Consider the following 18,841-nt stretch of genomic DNA (forward strand, 5'->3'; position numbering starts at 1 on the left):
CCTCTTTATCAGAACACTTCTGATGCTTTTAAACTCAGCTCTGTGATTTGCTGCTTTTCTTCCCTTCACTTCTCTGTTGTTTTTAAAGAACTAATTAGGCAATCAGTGATGCTCTAAAAAATCAAATGCCCAAAAATCTAGATGACTCAAGTAAAACACCTTAAGTATCAACTGAATATATATATAAATGCCCTCTTACATATATTTAATAGCTTATAGCCCGAGCTTATAGCCCCATGTCATTAAACACCTTCTATTGTTCTCAAGAACCTTTGACTATTACAAAGACTAAATAGGACACAGTTCTCTTGTAGCCCTAATTATAACAACAAATCTGTCCAATTTTAAAACAAAGAAAATACATATTTAAATAAATGAACTCTGAAAAAAAAATCAAAATAAATTATAGTGCATACCTTCCCTTCTTTCATGACGCCGGTCATGAGACTGTGAAGTTCGCTCATGATCATGCCTCCCCTTCTCTCGCATTGGAGAGCGATGTCTTGGGGGACTTTGCTTTCTTGGAGGAGAAGACAAAGAATGGGAAGGATAAGGAGAAGCAGAGCGTCGTAAAGGTGGAGTTATTGTCCTCTGATAAGATGGTGACGGAGTTCTTTTTCGACGAGGAGAAGGAGAATGTCTTTGAATAGATGATCCTGATTGTGAGGAAGATGAGTGATGTCTAGAAGATATAGGAGAATGATGCTGCCCTGCTGGGGAAGTAGACCTGTAAGAAAAAATAAAAAGCATGTTTAAGAGGTTCCATTCAGCTAAAGAAAGATCTTATTTAGAAACAAACAAGCAAAAATATAATGGCTCAAACATAATTCCAGGATAAATTTAATTCACATTGCTGTTAAATAGTAAGCTGATTTTCAAATACTTGGGAATAAATCTAACCAAAGAGGTAAAGGACCTATACAAAGAAAACTATAAAACACTGTTAAAAGAGATAGAAGACACAAAGAAATAGAAAGACATCCCCTGCTCATGGATTGGAAGAATAAACATTATTAAAATGGCCATCCTACCAAAAGCAATATACAGATTCAATGCTATTCCAATCAAAATTTCAATGTCATTCTTCAAAGAAATAGAACAATTATTGATGAAATTCATATGGAATCACCAAAAACCCCAAATAGCCAAGGATCTCCTGGAAAAAAAAAAAAAAAAAAAGGGAATGGAGGCATCACACTCCCAGACTTCAAATTATACTACAAAGCCATAATCATCAAAACTGCATGGTATTGGAACAAGAACAGACACACAGACCAATGGAATCGAATAGAAAATCCAGAAATAAACCCACAGATTTATGGTTAACTAATCTTTGACAAAGGAGCAAAGAATATGCATGGGAGCAAAGAAAGTTTGTTCAATAAATGGTGCTGGGAAAACTGGGTCGCTACATGCAAACGAATGAAGCTTGACTACTACCTCACACCATACACAAAAACCAACTCAAAATGGATTAAAGAACTAGACATAAGACCTGAAACCATAAAATACATAGAAGGAAATATAGGTGAAACACTACATGATATGCACATCAAAGACATCTTTACAGACACATCACCCAAAGCAGTGAGAGTGAAGGCAAAGATAAACAGCTGGGGGACTCCCCGGTGGTGCAGTGGTTGAGCGCTGGGTTGCGAAGCTGCCCACAGCCTCTGCAGCGCCGGTTCAATCCCCGGCTGCTCCCCGGCCACCAGAGGAGGGTCCGACATGGCGCGCAGACCTCTGCTGCCGCCCGCTGCTCCCCTCAGCAGTGTACTTCAGTCCTTCTGCCTGCTCTGCTCCCCACTCTGGTGAATTCTCTCACCCTCCCGCGCTTCTGACTGTACCCAGTGCTTGTATAAATAAATAAATAAATAAAAATAAATCTTTAAAAAAATTAAAAAAAAAAACTTTCAAAAGAAAAAAAGATAAACAGCTGGGACTACATCAAATTAAAGAGCTTCTGCACAGCAAAAGAGACAATAACAAAAACAAAGAGAAACCCCACCAACTGGGAGAACATTTTTGCACACAACACTAATGATAAAGGACTGATCACAAAAATCTACAAAGAGCTGACGAGACTCACCGAAAACAAAGAAAATAATCCGGTCAAAAAATGGGCAGAAGAGCTAAAAAGAAACTTCTCTGAAGAGGAAATGCAAAGGGCCAACAGGCATATGAAAAAATGTTCAACATCACTTGTAATCAGGGAAATGCAAATCAAAACTACCATGAGATACCATCTTACACCAGTGAGAATGGCACATATTAAAAAAACTAGCAACAACAAATGTTGGCGAGGATGTGGAGAAAAAGGAACTCTCCTGCACTGTTGGTGGGAGTGCAAACTGGTCCAACCACTATGGAGAGCTGTGTGGAGATTTCTGGACCTACTAAACATAGAGCTTCCATATGATCCAGCAATTCCACTCCTAGGTATTTACCCAAAGGACACAGAAACATCAATTCCAAAGAGTAACTTGACCCCTATGTTTACAGCAGCACTGTTTACAATTGCTAAGCTTTGGAAACAACCCAAATGCCCAAAAATAGATAACTGGATCAAGAAGATGTGGTACATATACACCATGGAATATTACTCAGCATTCAAAAAAGATAAACACATGCAATTTGCAGCAACATGGATGGAGCTTGAAGGGATCATGCTCAGCGAAATAAGCCAGAAAGAAAAAGAAAAATACTGGATGGTCTCACTCATAGCAGAAATCTAGAAAACTTAAATAAGGGACCAGGAAAAAGAATAACTAAAAGAAAGAAAATATCAAAATCAACAAACAACTATGAACCAGAGACACTCTATGGGGGGTAGGGGCAGGGAAAGGAGGGCTTGGGGTCATAATAAGGGGGTTGTAATTGTATGGGGAATATAAAGTTTAAATAAAAAAAGAAAAATAAATACATTTAGAAAAATAGTAAGCTGATTTTAAAGATCTGAGTAATTTTTAAGTCAGCCTGAGGCAACAATTCTAGATAAGTAATGCAGTGTCCTTCTTCCAAGCTTTGGATCAGAGGCATACTTTCTTTTCCAGGTCACATATTTTCTGAGCAGTTAGTCTACCCTCCCATAAACTATAGAATTCACTGTTAATTTTTTTTAAAGTGATTCTTATCTTTTTTTTTTTAGAGATTTTATTTTTATTTATTTATACAAGCACTGGGTACAGTCAGAAGCGCGGGAGGGTGAGAGAATTCACCAGAGCCAGAGCAGGGAGCAGAGCAGGCAGAAGGACCGAAGTACACTGCTGAGGGGAGCAGCAGGCGCCACAGGAGAGGTCTGCGCACCATGTGGGACTCTCCCTATGGTGGCGGGGAGCAGCCGGCGATGGAACCGGCGCTGCTGCGGGCAGCTTCGCAACCCAGCGCTCAACCACTGCGCCACCGGGGAGGTCTCTAGAATTCACTCTTACTAGAGATATTTTTTGACCCTGTGAATATATACTTGAACGGGTGACACCCAAAAGTAGCTAAATCACATCAGTAAGATCTAGATAAATAGTAGCTGTAAGACTGTCTATAATTCAAGGATACAGAAAAAGAGAAAGTTGTGACCACCTAAGTCAAACCTAAAGTCTGCACTGCCTGTGTTGACATGTAGGATGGGGAGAGGAACTATCAATAAGGAAAGGACATACTGCCTTTTTCTTAAATAATCTGGCTTCACTATTGGGCAGCACATACTGATTTAGTTCCTAAGTCTAGGGTTAACTGAAACTTCCTCTACTTCTTTTAAATCTCCCTGAAAGTCACTGCAGGCAGTGAAACAACTTATAACTTCATGAAGCACATCTGAGTCACTCCCATAATCATATCCCTCAAGGCAATCATTTCAGGAGCTAGTTGTTTCCTTCAAAAAAAATTCTGAAGTTCTAGTCTAAGTATTTCAGAATTACCTTCTGTGCCTCTGATAAATATTTTTAATAGGAACAAATGTAACAAACTCGTTATAAACCTAAACCAGGGTTTCTCAATCTTGGTACTACAGGCACTTTGCTTTCAGTAATTCTTTGTGGTGGGCGCTGTCCTATACAAGTTTAGCAGCATCCCTGGCTTCTATCTACCAGAGGCCAGTACTCATTTCTCTCCCACCCTAGTCATGCATATTCGCTATCTGTCTCTCTCTCTCTCTCTCTCTCTCTCTCACACACACACACACACACACACACACACTCTCTCTCTCTCTCTCTCTCTCTCTCTCTCCTCTAGACACTGCCAAAAGTTCCCAGAGAGGCAAAATCACCCCTGGTTGAGAACTGCTGCCCTAAACTATATTGTTTATAAATGATGCCTTAGTAAATCTTCTAAATCAATATAAGGTTTAAATCTAGAAAATGTTACTGAATCACAAAAGCCTTCCAATATATTTCAAGAATTTTTGCAGACCAAAGATTTACGCAAATAAACATAATACTTTTGGATAACAGTTAACCAAAGAAAATAAAAGTCATCTAACTACAATACCACATTCTCCTAACCATTTTAGTCATCTGTGATTCCACTGAATCTCCATGCTTCTAATAAAACCTGTTATTCCTTACATAAAAAAGCCATAACCCACTATAAATTAACTCTGAATAGAAATTTATTTACTTACAGATATAAGAATTGCTCAATGGGTTTTAACCAAAATTTCAAAAGTCTTGTATGACCAATGGCCATTCAAATGTACTCAACTGACCTGAAAAATCATTGCTACACTAAGAATAGAATGATTACTGTTTGGTGCTTTCCAATTTCAGTTTCATCAGGTTCTAGTCAACTTGGAAAAAAATCTAAATTGATAAAGAATGCTGTTCTCTAATGAACTGACATTTTTGTTAGTTTTAAGTATATTTCTGAGGTTTACATAAAATTGTTTCAAGAATGGCTGTAATACCCCTTGGGGATTATTCACAGAACTTAAAAAATAAAATAGTTCTTAACACTATCTTTAAAAACACAAATTTTAAAATCACAATTTCTATGAAAATTTGGTATCTACAGCATAGGAAAAAAGCTTCAGATTAAACCGAGGATAATCAAGCTATCATATTAAGGTGAGAGCACCAACGGTTGTCAAGTCATGGCTTCAGCATTTTAACCAATTTTTGTTCTTACCCTTACCCATCCTTCAGAGTTAAAAAAAAAAAAAAAGGAAAAAAAAAACCCAGTTGCCGATTTAAGCATCTGCTAGATACTGAATGTTTGTATCCTATACCATCCCCACCCCCCAGGTAAGCCCCATATGATGGGATTAGTGTCCTTGTAAGAAGAGAAAGAGACAACATCTCTATAACTATGAAAACTAAATTTGTATTATTTAAGCCCCCAATCTGTGGTATTTTGTTACAGTAGCACCAAGTGGCTAAGACAGTATCTTCACATTTCTCTGTTACCATTCTTTTGAAAGTATGAATACAGAATAGCGGAGAGGTCTATTCCCAAAACAATATGAGTGTCAAATTATGGAACCTAACTGGACCTGGATTTATGTTCATTTTGCATATATAAAAGGCATGACTCTAAATAATGTCTTGAAATCTGACCAAAATTATTGGTACTTTGCAGAAATATATTAAAATGTATTTCCACTTAAAGTAGAATTTCTAATTTCAGTCTTATGCTCTCAAATGAATGGTTTCTTATATGGAAAAAAGAGGTGACATTTGAAATTCAAATAAAGGAAAAAGGAAAATTTATAATACAGAGAGAAGCACTATACTTTAAACAGAAATTATATACTGTTAGTAGGATCACTATGATTTACAGTACATAGGGAAAGCTGGTCTGTAGTCTCCAGATTTCAACCTAAAGCTTCTTAGCATGGCTAAAATTAGGGCATGATGTGGAATGAGAATATTCGGGGAATGTTTCACTGGAGAAAAATACGAAATTTAAGAAATGTGAAAACAAATACTCATTCAAATACAAGTAATTTCGCCTATAAACCATTATGTTTACTCTAGTTTCATAAATTAACACCAAGTTTTCTTATAATGGTTTCTATTTTTGAAATATGAGGCTTACATAAGGTTTTAAGGTAACCAACACCCATAATTCAACCTTTAAAATGATGATGTAAAAATTATACATTTAAACAATGGAATTATGGACACTATCATAATTCTATTTTCAGTAGAAAAACATGATACATATACAGAAATACTTAGGTTTATATAAGAAATTTATTCTTATTAAAATAAATCATTTAAATTCATTAGAGAAAAATTAAGTGAGCAACTTCTATGCACCAAGCATTATTTTTAGCACTGAGGATACAGAAGTAGGGAAGACAGATAAAACCACTAACTTAATAATGATAAAATAGCAGCTAACATATATATTGCTACAATGGGCATGACCTTGTTTTAGTATTTTACATGTACTAATTCATTTCATCTTTATGATGACAATGCTATCAGTTAACTGAAACAGGACTGAAAACCAGTCTTAACTACAGACTAGTCTAGACTAGTCTAGGAATATAAGACCAGACTAACAACAAAGCAAGGCAATTTCAGCTTCTCCACTAATTAATCCAATAAAGTCTAAAAAACAGGGTAATGAAACAGAACTGTTAGTTCATGCTTTTTTTTTTTTTTTTTTTTTTTTTTTTAAATATGTCAAGGGAGTTACTGGGTAAGGAAAGTACCCTTCCTAAAACGGGATATGAGCCAAAAGTTGAACATCTGAAGGGAAGGGCTTTCTGAGCAAAGGGTTTACTAACTACAAAAAAGGCAGGAGGGATAGTGATACATAATACAAGAAAGAACTTAATGTACTTATAATTTACAAGATTGAAGACTCTTTTGAGAAAGGATCAGTGAATAGGAAAAGGCCAAATGATATGGATTCTTCTAGGTCATGATAAATGTATGGACTTTATTCTAAACAAGAAGGAAATCACTGAAGAGTTTCAGGCAAGTATCATTCAAAATCCAGCAAAATCTTACTTGTCTAAATAAATATATGAGATAGAAAAAGAAAATGCTTCTGTGTGATGATTTGTTTTAGGCCTGATTTATTTAGCTAGCTGTCCCCCCTTTGCTGTCTCCCTGGAAGAAAAATCATTTCTAAGTGAATGATCTTCAGAACCATAATGATACTTTTTGTCTGCAGGAATATCTTGAAAGATTTTTCCTCCATAAATATATAATGGTGTTGTAGAACAGATTTGATTCAAACAAACTAGTAGCTAGATAATACAAGTAAATCTAAGCTGAGTACTACTAATTTTGGTTAATTTCATTCTCACATTTACATGAAAATGAAATAATTTAAAAAACGTGAATTTAAGAATGAAGAATGTTAAGATAACCCTTAAATCAACACCTCCTTCAATTTTTTTAAATCCTGATTTACTATTTAAAGGAAAGCATTTTTCAGAATACGATTCATTCAAGTGTCCAACATAGATTTGTTCAATCATGTGAGGTGAACAAAAAAACCGTACCTAAACTATGACCAAGGGTCAGAAAAGGACAAGTAGCTGGTTCCCCTAGAACACAAATTATTTTTAAGCTCTAGGAGTAAAAGTCTATATTTCAAATTAATAAAACACAGAAACAATACATACATACTAGTATAAATACATATCAAGAAAACTGGCTTCTATCCTCAAACAATTGAAACCTGGTGAAACAATTTAAAATTATGACTTTCTGCTAGAAAGGAATGAGTAGTAAGGAGATTACAGAAATGACCAAACCATTACCAAGAAATAGCAAGTAATGCAGTCTTGGGAAAGAGGGAGGTGAAAATGGTTCTCAAGTCCCCACCTATTTCCAATACACACATGTACCCAGATCAGGCCAACCAAATTGGTGCCAAACAAGGGAGGTTACTGAAAACCCTGCTGCCATCCTGGAAGTGTTATCATTTAACTGTATGCAAAATAAATGCCACCTGATGACACAACAGTCAGATTCAGATAGATTTTAAAAGTACACCTGGGGTTATTTTATTAATTTCATTCCAAACAAGATGGCCCCACATTTTCACTGAACTGAATTTCTGGCTTCCTTTCTGACTGGATCAATTATCAGAACAGGACTAAATTTCCCAACCATTTCCTGCTACCGAAGAGCAATCTGAAACAGCTTGAGAACAACTTCCCTTGCAAGTCTTCAATTCCACCAAACACACTGAACAAGGCTAAAAGTACAATTTTTAGAGATATAAACGCCACTGTAGATTTTGGCTACAAACAGGAGCTGTTCTTCTGGGCTCTATAAATTTTTCCGATACCACACCTAGAGAAGAGTCCAAGTCTTGATCAAGTCAACTATATGGGAAAGTATATTTTTTTTCCCATTGTGATTTAATATTTATAAAACTATTTCATTTCAGCAAGCCTATTAAATTCAGTGTATTACATAATGTTCAGCTATATTATACATTTATTTAAGTGCCTTAATTTTATACCCCTAGCCTAAATTAGCATTCACATGAAAACCCTCTCTAAATATACAAACAGGGTTCAATTAAATACAGAAAAAAAAGACACTGCCTTAGATAAGTAATTTCCAAATACAAGGGGGTTCCATTTTAATACTAAAAGGTCTGTATTGGGAAATGAAAAATATATTATAAATTCATGCTTTTAAAATAAGTATTTTAAAATTACACTACTTTTTTTCTTCTAGGTACGTTACTCATATAGTGATTATATATTTTTAAATATCCTTCTCTTTTAGGGAGATATGCTAAACTATACACAGATGAAATAATAAGGTGTCTGATATTTGCTTCAAAACAATACTGGAGAGGTGAGTTGGACAGAGGTATAGATCAAAATGGATTTGACAATCATAATATTGTATGTGAAATATTGCATAATAATAATGTAATATTGCCCATGTTCTCAGCAATATTAGTACACATTTATTTATTCAAGAAACTATCAATTTCATTCTATACAAAAGCTTAGTGTACACATGGATTCTTCCCTGTCCTGTGGTTCAATCCATAAACCATGGTATTTGAACATGAATCACAGATAGTGAAAAAAATCAGAATGATTTTTATCAAAGGTCCAAAACATTCTGATTTAATTATTTTGATGAATGGGTAAAACTGCTGAAAGGAAATTATTCAGGTAATTATTATGAAGTCATTTTTTTTAAATCTAGCTATGCTCTTAATGCTATTTCTCATTTAATCACTGAATTTGGCAACCAAACATTTTGATTAATCATATCACCCATCAGCAAAGCCACCCTTAACCTGAGTCCAGCAAAGTAAGTTATATGCAACTGTTTGCTAAGTTTTCTGTTTAAGTACACACAAAGATTTGTATTTAAGCCATCTTAGTATATCATAATACATCATATATTATGTATTAGTATATCATAAACTATACAGATATATTGTTCGCTTTCCTCATTCAGCAAAGTAGCAATAGTTTTTGGCTGATAAAGAAGATATTACAGGTACACTACAACATCATTAAAAATATCTAGTTAAGATTACTTAGATGCAATTGGTTAGGAATATTGATACAAAAAATTCTTCACATGTGATTTTCTAATTTGAACTTAATTTTCCTGTGAGTGACATCTTTTCTAAAATACAGAAAAATGAGATTGAGTTCCAAGTAATCAAGATTTTACCTTGCTCTTGTACAAAGCATGTCACAAAATGTTTATTTTTAAAAAACTATGATGGGTGGCCATTGCACTTTCTAAAAGCACAGTAATAAATCCAGAAAATTTTCAAAAAGAAAACAAATTATATTCAGATTTTGATTGATGTTGCATAAACAAGTCATAGCTGAGTAAGACTTTGGATCAAAATGGAAGATTCTGACAACCGATAATGTAATCAATATGATAACTTACAAATTATTCACTTCGAAAGCAACTACATGACAGAATTTATTGCTATTTAAATCAACAAGTATTCTGGGAACAGCATATTATATTCTTAACAAAGTTGATGTGATCAATGGCAAAGACTTACAGAATAATTCTTAGTATCTTTTGGAGAGGAAACAAGAATTTTGCTGAGATATATGGACACACTCTACCAGCAACAAAACATACACTAGGAAATTTTCTCCGCAAATCAAGAAATTTTCAGACCCCTAAAATCCACGAATGTATCTCAGGTTAGACGCGCTTAACTAGGAGACTGAAAAACTGAGAAACAAGGAAAAGAACTAAAAATCGCATGATGACATGGCATTGGTGAATGTCACAGGTATGAATATTCTTTTACTCACTTAACCAATAATCATCCTTCAAGAAATGCAAGCAGTGCCCTATATATTAAAAAACAAGACAAACAAAAAAACTAGCAAAAGCTTGCTTACGTGGAAGCAAAAAAAAAAAAATCATATTGTAAAGATTTTTATTTTACACACACAGGTATGAATATTCTTTTACTCACTTAACCAATAATCATCCTTCAAGAAATGCAAGCAGTGCCCTATATATTAAAAAAACAAAACAAACAAAAAAACTAGCGAAAGCTTGCTTACGTGGAAGCAAAAAAAAAAAAATCATATTGTAAAGATTTTTATTTCACATATATGATTACTATTTCTACCCACAGTAGCAAAGCTTCGGCAACTTTTTTTCCACTGCTACATCGCCAACTTCTATAATAGTGCCTACTACACAGTAGGCATTCAATATCTGTTGGATGAATAAATCCATGAAGATAATTAAGCTCAATCTATTCTGGTATTCAAAATACTCTTAATAAGCCTGTTATATATCTAAATTGATTTTACAAGGCAACTGTCTCCAAAAGGAATTTAGAGACTAATCTTTAATTATACACTTCAATCTAAAAGCAATGACAAATATTCTTAATCCAGTGTTTGGTTTTAGAATAAATTCTTTGTTCACAATAATGGAAATAAATTTAACAGCTTTGCCTTAAAAATTCCTGAAAATTAAGTTAGTTTCTCCTAAATCAAAATGGTCCTTTGCAACCCTGTCAACATGTTCATAAAACTCCATATCAGTTCAGGTACCCAGGCAGTCCTTCAGTATTCCTTACCTGTTACTTCATTTCCTTAGACAAAAGAAAGAAACCAATTTCAGATTTTTTCTATATACTGATTAGAAGTGAGTTCAATGCATACCTTGTTTCTCTGGGTAGAGAAAGCAAAGGAAAAAATTGAAAATGAAGAATCAACCTGTGTAATACTCAATTTCTCATGATACAAAATGTGTCACCACAAATATGAAATATCCAGGGAAATATGTTAAGAATTACTTCTCAGAGATTTCTGGGTCAAAATAACAAAAAAAGAGCACCAAGAACCAGTAGAGAAGATGATTTCTTATAACATAAATAAGCAAAATCATTTAACATAATTTAGATTTGATTTACAAGTCATTTTCAAAAACATATCTACTGTTTGGCTAAAGAACAGAATATATTTTAGGAAAATATGTTAAAAAAATTGTGGATGTTCCAGATAGCCATTCTCTTTTTGTTCCACTAAGGTGCAATGTTGCTAGATCCTAGCAAGTGCTGCCAGAATTGTTATGGTCATGTCATCACAGGGCGAATGGAAAAAAAAGATTCATTTAAATAAGTTAGACAGGATGGCTGCTTATCAAGACAAAGAAAAACTAAACTTATCACCAAAATGTATTTTTTTAAAAACTGGGTTTTATTGAATTTATGGTAATAGACATATTAAATTCTTACTGGGTAGATAATTTATCCTGAATGTTATTACAAATACCACTTCGCAGGACTTCCCAGACAAAGTGCCAGATAACACTGCGTTTACTCTAATAATCCCATCTCCTAATAACATGAACAGAAATGGCATCTCGCAAGCATAATAGAGACTACAATGGCTACTCCAAAACATTCTCTCCTTGCTCTTAAATAACTCCAACTGTATTTGACCAGCTAGAGAAATAATTTCCAAGTGTCACTCATAATTAGAAGTAGCCATGTGACAACATTTGGCCCATATAAGGAGACATAATGTACGAAACTTCTACTAAGATTCAAGTCAGGTCCTTCCCTTTGTCTTTTCTGCTGCCTGGAACGTGGATGTAAAGACTGTCAGCAGTCATATTCAATCATGATATAATCCTGACAAATTAATACTATAGCAGTAAAAGTATACTATAATTATGTATATACTATATACTTTGAGTGAAAACCTACAAAGGGAAGGAATTTTTAAATACTACTAATGTAACTGATTATTAGAGGAGGACGGTAAAGAGTACATTAATGGAACATTTTTTAAGTATTACCTCATATAATTCTCACCTCAACTCTGAGACAGTATTATACATATTTTGCATTTGAAGAAATGAATATTCAAAGAATACAAATAATTTGGGGTTTCACATTAAATACCTGGCAGATCTAAGACACAAGTTCCTATTTGTGTAGCTTCTAGGCTTGTGAATTTTCCACTTCACTGAAACTCCAACAAAGACACTGAAAGTGTTCTAAAGAGTAAGACTGAGGAACTTTAATTTCACGACAAAATCTGAAAACTAATAAAAAAATCCTATTATTCTGCAACTATTTCACAAATATCATGGGCCAGAAAAATAGTACCTCCAAGTTGGTTTTTATAAAAAGGATATTCGATGTTTTTCTTAAGTGCCATTACATAATCAATGTATTACCTAAACCCTAAATCTAGAAGCAGTTATTAAAATTCAAAATGAACAGATTTTCAGAAGGGTCTCAGCTCTTTCACAGACCAGGTCTTTTTAAAATAATGCCATTTACATTAAAAAAGTTAATCTTTTTTTTTTTTTAAACAAACAGATCAATAAGGAAATAGAGGATGTGAAAAACTCTATATACATGAACTGGATCTAACAGACATATAAAGGATATTCTACCCAGCCATAATTTTTTTTATATGCACACAAGAACTGGGGTGTAGTAGGCCAGAGGTGCAGGGGGTGAGAGGATTCACCAAAAACAGAGTGGGGAGTAGAACAGGCAGATCTACTGAAATACACTGCAGAGGGGAGCAGCAGGTGAGACAGGTGAGGTCTTCTATGCCATGTGTTTTGCGGCCAAACTTTGGCCGCAGTGGCTGGCAATAGCTTGATAGCATTGAGACTTTAACACCTGTGCCACCAGAAGGTCCTAATCATAATATTGAAAATGAATTTTTCTCAAGTACACATGAAACATTCTTCAAGATAGACCAGCGAACAAAGACTGAAATCAAAATATCATTTCTGGTCACAATGGAATGGAATCAATTATCAACAGCACAATGAAACCTGAAATATCCACAAATATGTGGAAATTGAACTACTTTTTTTTTTTTTTTTTTGAAAATTGAAGAGGGACTTACTGCATTTGAGTGGTCATAAAAAATTTTATACATGCAATTGGAAACTATCCAGCTCTTTCTGGTTGAAGAGAAATTTATTCTCCTAACTGGAAACAGAAATTTTAAATTCAACCAGTGAAAAGCAAATAGCATTACCTCACCAAAAGCATTTCATTGTTCACTTTAAACAACTTTAAACACAACATACCAAAATTTATGAAAGCAGCAATCAGAAGGAAATTTACAGCTGTTAATGCATACATAAAAAGTAAGATCTCATAGCAACAACTTAACTTTATACTTCAAGAAACTACAAAAAGAACAAACTAAATCCAAAGCTAATAAAAGGAATACAAATTAGAGCAAATATGAATAAATCTGAATAGAAATAATGAACAAAGTTGGACTTTTGAAAAAAAAATTAACAAGTTGACAAATCCTTAGCGATATTAACTGAGAGAGAGAGAGAGTTGGGACACAACTAAAAATCAAGAAAGAGGAGTCACACAACTGATGCCACAGAAATAAAAAAGATAAGAGAATGCTATGAATAACTGCATGCCCATAAATTAGATAACCTAGAAGTAATGGATAAATTCCTGGAAACAAACAATCTACCTAGACTTAATCAGGAAGAAAAAGAAAATATAACCAGACCTAATGAGCAAGGATACTGAATCAGTAATTAAAAACCTCTCAATAAAGAAAAGCCTAATGCCATATGGCTTCACTGGAGAATGCTACCAAACATTTAGAGAGTTAACACTAATCCCCCAGAACTTTCAGAAAATACTGAAAAGGAAAGAACACTTCCAAGTTCATTCTATGAATCCAGTATTACGCAGATTCCAAAGTCAGACTAAAATATAAGCAAAACTACAGAACACTATTCTTGATGAATACTCATACAAAAATCTTTAACATAGTACTAGCAAGCAAAGTTCAACAATAAATTAAAGAGGGACTTATACCCCATGATCAAGTGGGATTCATTCCTAGAATACAAATGTATGACATTCAGTGATGACAGAATGATTACAGAATAATCAGTGAATACACTACACTGAATAAAGGACAAAAACACATGATCATCTCAAGACACACATTTGACAAAATACAACACTCTTTCAGGATAATAAACATCCAACAAAATAGCAACAGAAACTATCTCAACATAACGAAAGACCCACTATGAAAAAACCACAGCAAACATACACAATAGTGAAAGATTATTTACTATTTAAGATCAGAAACAAGGGTAACTGCTCTCTCATCATTTCTATTCAATGTAGTATCTGAAGTTCTAGCCAGAGCAATTAAGAAAAAGAAACACATTCAAATTAGAAAGGAGTAGAATTCTATCCAATCATCAGATGGCATGATCTTATATGTAGAAAACACTAGAGATTACAGACACACATGCACACACACATGCATGCCCCCTTTGCAGTTAGTACTAATAAAGAAATTCAACAAAATCAACACACAAAAATTTCTATACACTGATAATGAAGAACCTAAAAAGGAAATTAATAATTTTATTACATTCAATTCCATTCACATAGCATATAAAAGAATACTTGGAACTAAACCTAATCAAGGAGGTCAAACACTTTTAAAAAGAAAACAATAAAATATGGCTGAAAGAAATTAAAGACACAAATAAATGGAAAGACATTACGGGGGAGGGAGTTCATCCACTGTAAAGCAGTATCATTAAGATGTCCATTCTATCCAAGGCAGATTATCTACAGATTTGACACAATTCCCATCATAATGCCAATAGCATTTTTTTTTGCAGAAATGTAATAAAAATCATTCTAAAATAGAGATCACTAAAGGCAAAATAATTTTTAAAAGAACAAAGTTAGAGAACTCACATCATGATTTCAAAATGTATTACAAAGCTGCACTAGTCAAAACACTGTGGTGCTAGCATAAAGGCAAACTGACCAGCTGGGCAGAGTGGAGTCCAGATACAATTAGAGAGCATATATGGCCAAATGATCTTCAACAAGGGTGCCAAGACCACTCAACAGAGAAAGGGCAGACTTTTCAACAAATGGTGTTAGAAAAACTGGCTATCTACATGCCAAAAAATGAAGTTGACCCTTATCTTACATCATATACAAGAATTAACTCAAAAGGGATTACAGACCTAAACATGAGTATTAAAACTCTAAAACTCCTATAAGAAAACTAGGAAAAAAGCCTCAAGACAAGGATTTCCTATGTTTCATACAAAAACATAGGCAACAACAGACTGCATCAAACTTAAAATTTTTTATGCTTTAAAGGGCACTATCAACAGGATGAAAAGGCAATCTATGAAAAGGGAGAAAATATTTGGAAATCATATCTGATAAAGGGTTAGTATTCAGAATACATAATGGTTTCCTAATTCAACAATAATTCAATTAAAAAATAAAGAACATAGATATATGTTATTCCAAAGATGATATACAGATGGCTAACAAGCATGTTAAAAAATGTTTAACAGAATTAATCATGGGCAAAATGCAAATCAAAACCACAATCAGATTATCAACTCATACCCATTAAGAAGTTACTATCTGAAAGTCAGAAAATAACAAGTGTTAGTTAGAATGAAGAGAACCTGGGACACTCGTATACTGTTGGTGGTAAAATGGTACAACTGGTTATGGACAACAGTATGAAAGTCTCTCAAAACATTAAAAATATATCTATCATATGATGTAACAATCCCACATCTGAGTATATAGCCAAAAAAACTGACAGAAAAGTTTCAAAGATACATTTATATGAGATTTTCATGATTTCATACTGTGAAAACAATAGCCAAGAGATGGAAGCAACCTATGCTTACTGACAAATGGATAAGCAGAATGTGGTATACAGATAATGGAACATTATTCAGCTTTGAAAAGGCAATTCTCTCACATGCTACAACACGGATGAACCTTGAAGACATTATGCTAAGTGAAATAACTAGCCACAAAAACCCAAAATGATTCCATTTGTATGAGGTATCTAAAGTAGTCAAATTAATAGAAACAAAAAATACAGAATGGTGGTTACAAATGACTGGGGGAACTGGGAAGGAATAAGGAGGCGAAGGAATGCCTAATGGGTGGAATTTCAAATTTGCAGGATGAAAAAGTTCTGGGGCTAGGGATCAGTTTCATGACAAGTACATATGCTTAACATTGCTAAGTTAAACACTTAAAAAAGGTTGAAATTAGAAATTTTATGATTTTTGTCAAAATAAAATTTAGTAAGTTTTTAAAAGTTCATCTTTATTATTCATAAATCGATATGGGACTTACTAAAAACATACACAGAATTTAAAAATACTAGAAAACTCCTTTACAGTAAAGGTTTAAAGCTTCTGAAAAGTAAATATTTTAGATTCTACAAAAGTAGACTGTTAACACATAACCCTACTTACCTGGGCTTGTCTCTTTTTTCTCTTTGTCTTTCAAAATCTCGTCCTCTGTCCTTTCCATCTCTTGGTTTTTCTTCTATTCTGTCTTTTACTTTATATTTTTCTTTATATTTTTTACCCAAAGCAATATCTTCTTGTATAGGAGGAGGTGGACTAGGAGTACGAGGTCCTTTCTTTTTACTTTGGTTGCTTTTTGAATTCCTGAAGATAACAGAAAGCTATCATTAGAGAGCCAAATAATTTTGGAAAACAATTTTTTGTGTTTTGTTTTTTTAATTTTAATAATGGGGACCTCCCTGGTGGCACAAGGGGTTAAGATGCAGCACTATGAAGCTATCCACAGCCACTGCAGCACAAGTTCAATCCTCAGCCAGGGAGGTGACCTACATGGCGCAGCAGACCTCTCCTGACGCCCGCTGCTCCCCTCAGCAGTGTATTTCAGTAGATCTGCCTGTTCTGTTCCCCACGCTGTATCTAGCGAATCCTCTCACCCCCACTCCTCTGGTCCGTACCCCAGCTCTTGTATCCATAAATAAATCAATCTTTAAAAAAATTTTAATGCATTATCAAAAGAGGAGGCAGGATTTCTTTCAACAACTTGTATTTACTATTTTGTATATTAGTAATCTATATCTAGAAAAATACACAAATGAATAAAGAATTTGTCACTTATTTTAATATTGCTTAGTTTATGATTTTAAAGGATAGGTTTCTGAGAAAAGCTAAAAGTGGAGTAGGAAGACTTTTAGGAAAGGAAAGAATATCACAAAATAAAACAACTCCTTGAACTGAATGATTTTTTAGCTCATAAAGAAAAGTAAAGAAAGTAAAAATCATCTATAATTCCACTACCTATGATAATCATTGCTGACACCACGGATATATGCCACATGCCCACTTTTTTCCTGTGTCCATTTTTCCATTCACTGCCTCTCCTCCCACATGCACACACACACTCATTCCTAATATTTTATAAAATACATTTATTATAATTTAGCGTTTCATAAAATTTTTGTAAATATAGCATGACTATCTATCTATAATAAAAAGTAGACTTAGACTGTATAGGATTTCCTTTAGTAGATGTGCTCCATAACTTCTTTAAACAATTTCATATTGATCAGGTTTTTTAGGTGACTTTCATCATCATAAAGGACATACAAGTACATCATCTATAAATGAAATCCTACTAATTGTTAATAGCATTCATTTGAAATATTTGAGTCTATGAGAAACTTAGATTATAAAGATGGTTGCCCAGAGGGTTAGAATTTTTCGCCTTTCACATTTAATCTACTTAGAACTGATTATTGGATATAGATTACATTCAGTTGGCACTTGAAAGTACATTTTCTTTTTACACAGGTTACCTGATTTTTTGGTAGGATGTTTATAAAACATTATTCCTTGGAAATTAAGAAGTTCACCAAAATAAGCATTTAAGTTTTCTTTTTAAAGCTTTTTCTAGAACTCAGTGAGTCATCTCAACCAGAAATGTCAAAACTTTTAACTCAATTTTTTCTATTTTTTATTTTAGTTCTCCATTTTCACGTGTCTTCGATTTACTTAATAATCACTGTATTTCTTGAACCTCTCCTCCATGTTTTACTTTTCTGTCATTTCCACTTCACCTTTTGCTTTCCAGTAAATATACTTTCAGATTCAGTAACTCTTTTAAGTATCTCTCAGTCTACTAATTCTATATTTGGCAATCTGTATGCTATCTTCATTTTAAAAATCATATTCTTCTAAAACATCTTTGTTTACGATGAATTTAGTTCTCACTGTGTCAATACAATATACCCTCAACTAGTACTAAAATTATGAATTAATATATTAGTTTCATTTCTATTTTCTGCAACACTGAACCCTCAAGTACTGAATTTTACAGTAGTCCTTTCTTTTCATATCTTGCTAAGTATTCACTAGCTACTCATTTTACTACATATTGGTATTTATAAATGACGACATAAACCTAAACCCTAGAATTTACTTCCTGTACCCTGCGTGCTCTAATTCTAAAGTTCTTTAACTGTAAAAAGGTAATGGGTAATAACTACCTCCAATTTTCTGATAAGATTAAAAAGGTAAAATTACAAAAGCAACTGGTGGCATTCAAAAAAATTCAG

General features: G+C 33.7%; 1 protein-coding gene across 5 annotated transcripts in view; it reads right to left on the reverse strand.

Annotated features, from left to right (window-relative positions):
• Positions 1-18,841, reverse strand: part of ZC3H13 (zinc finger CCCH-type containing 13) — an 83,379-nt gene that overhangs the window by 27,792 nt on the left and 36,746 nt on the right. For all 5 annotated transcript variants that reach the window (XM_054701847.1, XM_054701846.1, XM_054701845.1 and 2 more), the window contains exons 8-9: positions 16,716-16,913; positions 417-727 (exon numbers count right to left, since the gene is read on the reverse strand). In XM_054701847.1, coding sequence (XP_054557822.1) covers positions 417-727; positions 16,716-16,913 — 509 coding nt within the window. The remainder of the gene's footprint in view (positions 1-416; positions 728-16,715; positions 16,914-18,841) is intronic.

The sequence above is a fragment of the Talpa occidentalis genome, unplaced genomic scaffold (genome assembly GCF_014898055.3).
Source record: "Talpa occidentalis isolate TD23 unplaced genomic scaffold, MPIMG_talOcc4v2.1 talOcc4.5, whole genome shotgun sequence".
Classification (NCBI taxonomy): Eukaryota; Metazoa; Chordata; class Mammalia; order Eulipotyphla; family Talpidae; genus Talpa; species Talpa occidentalis.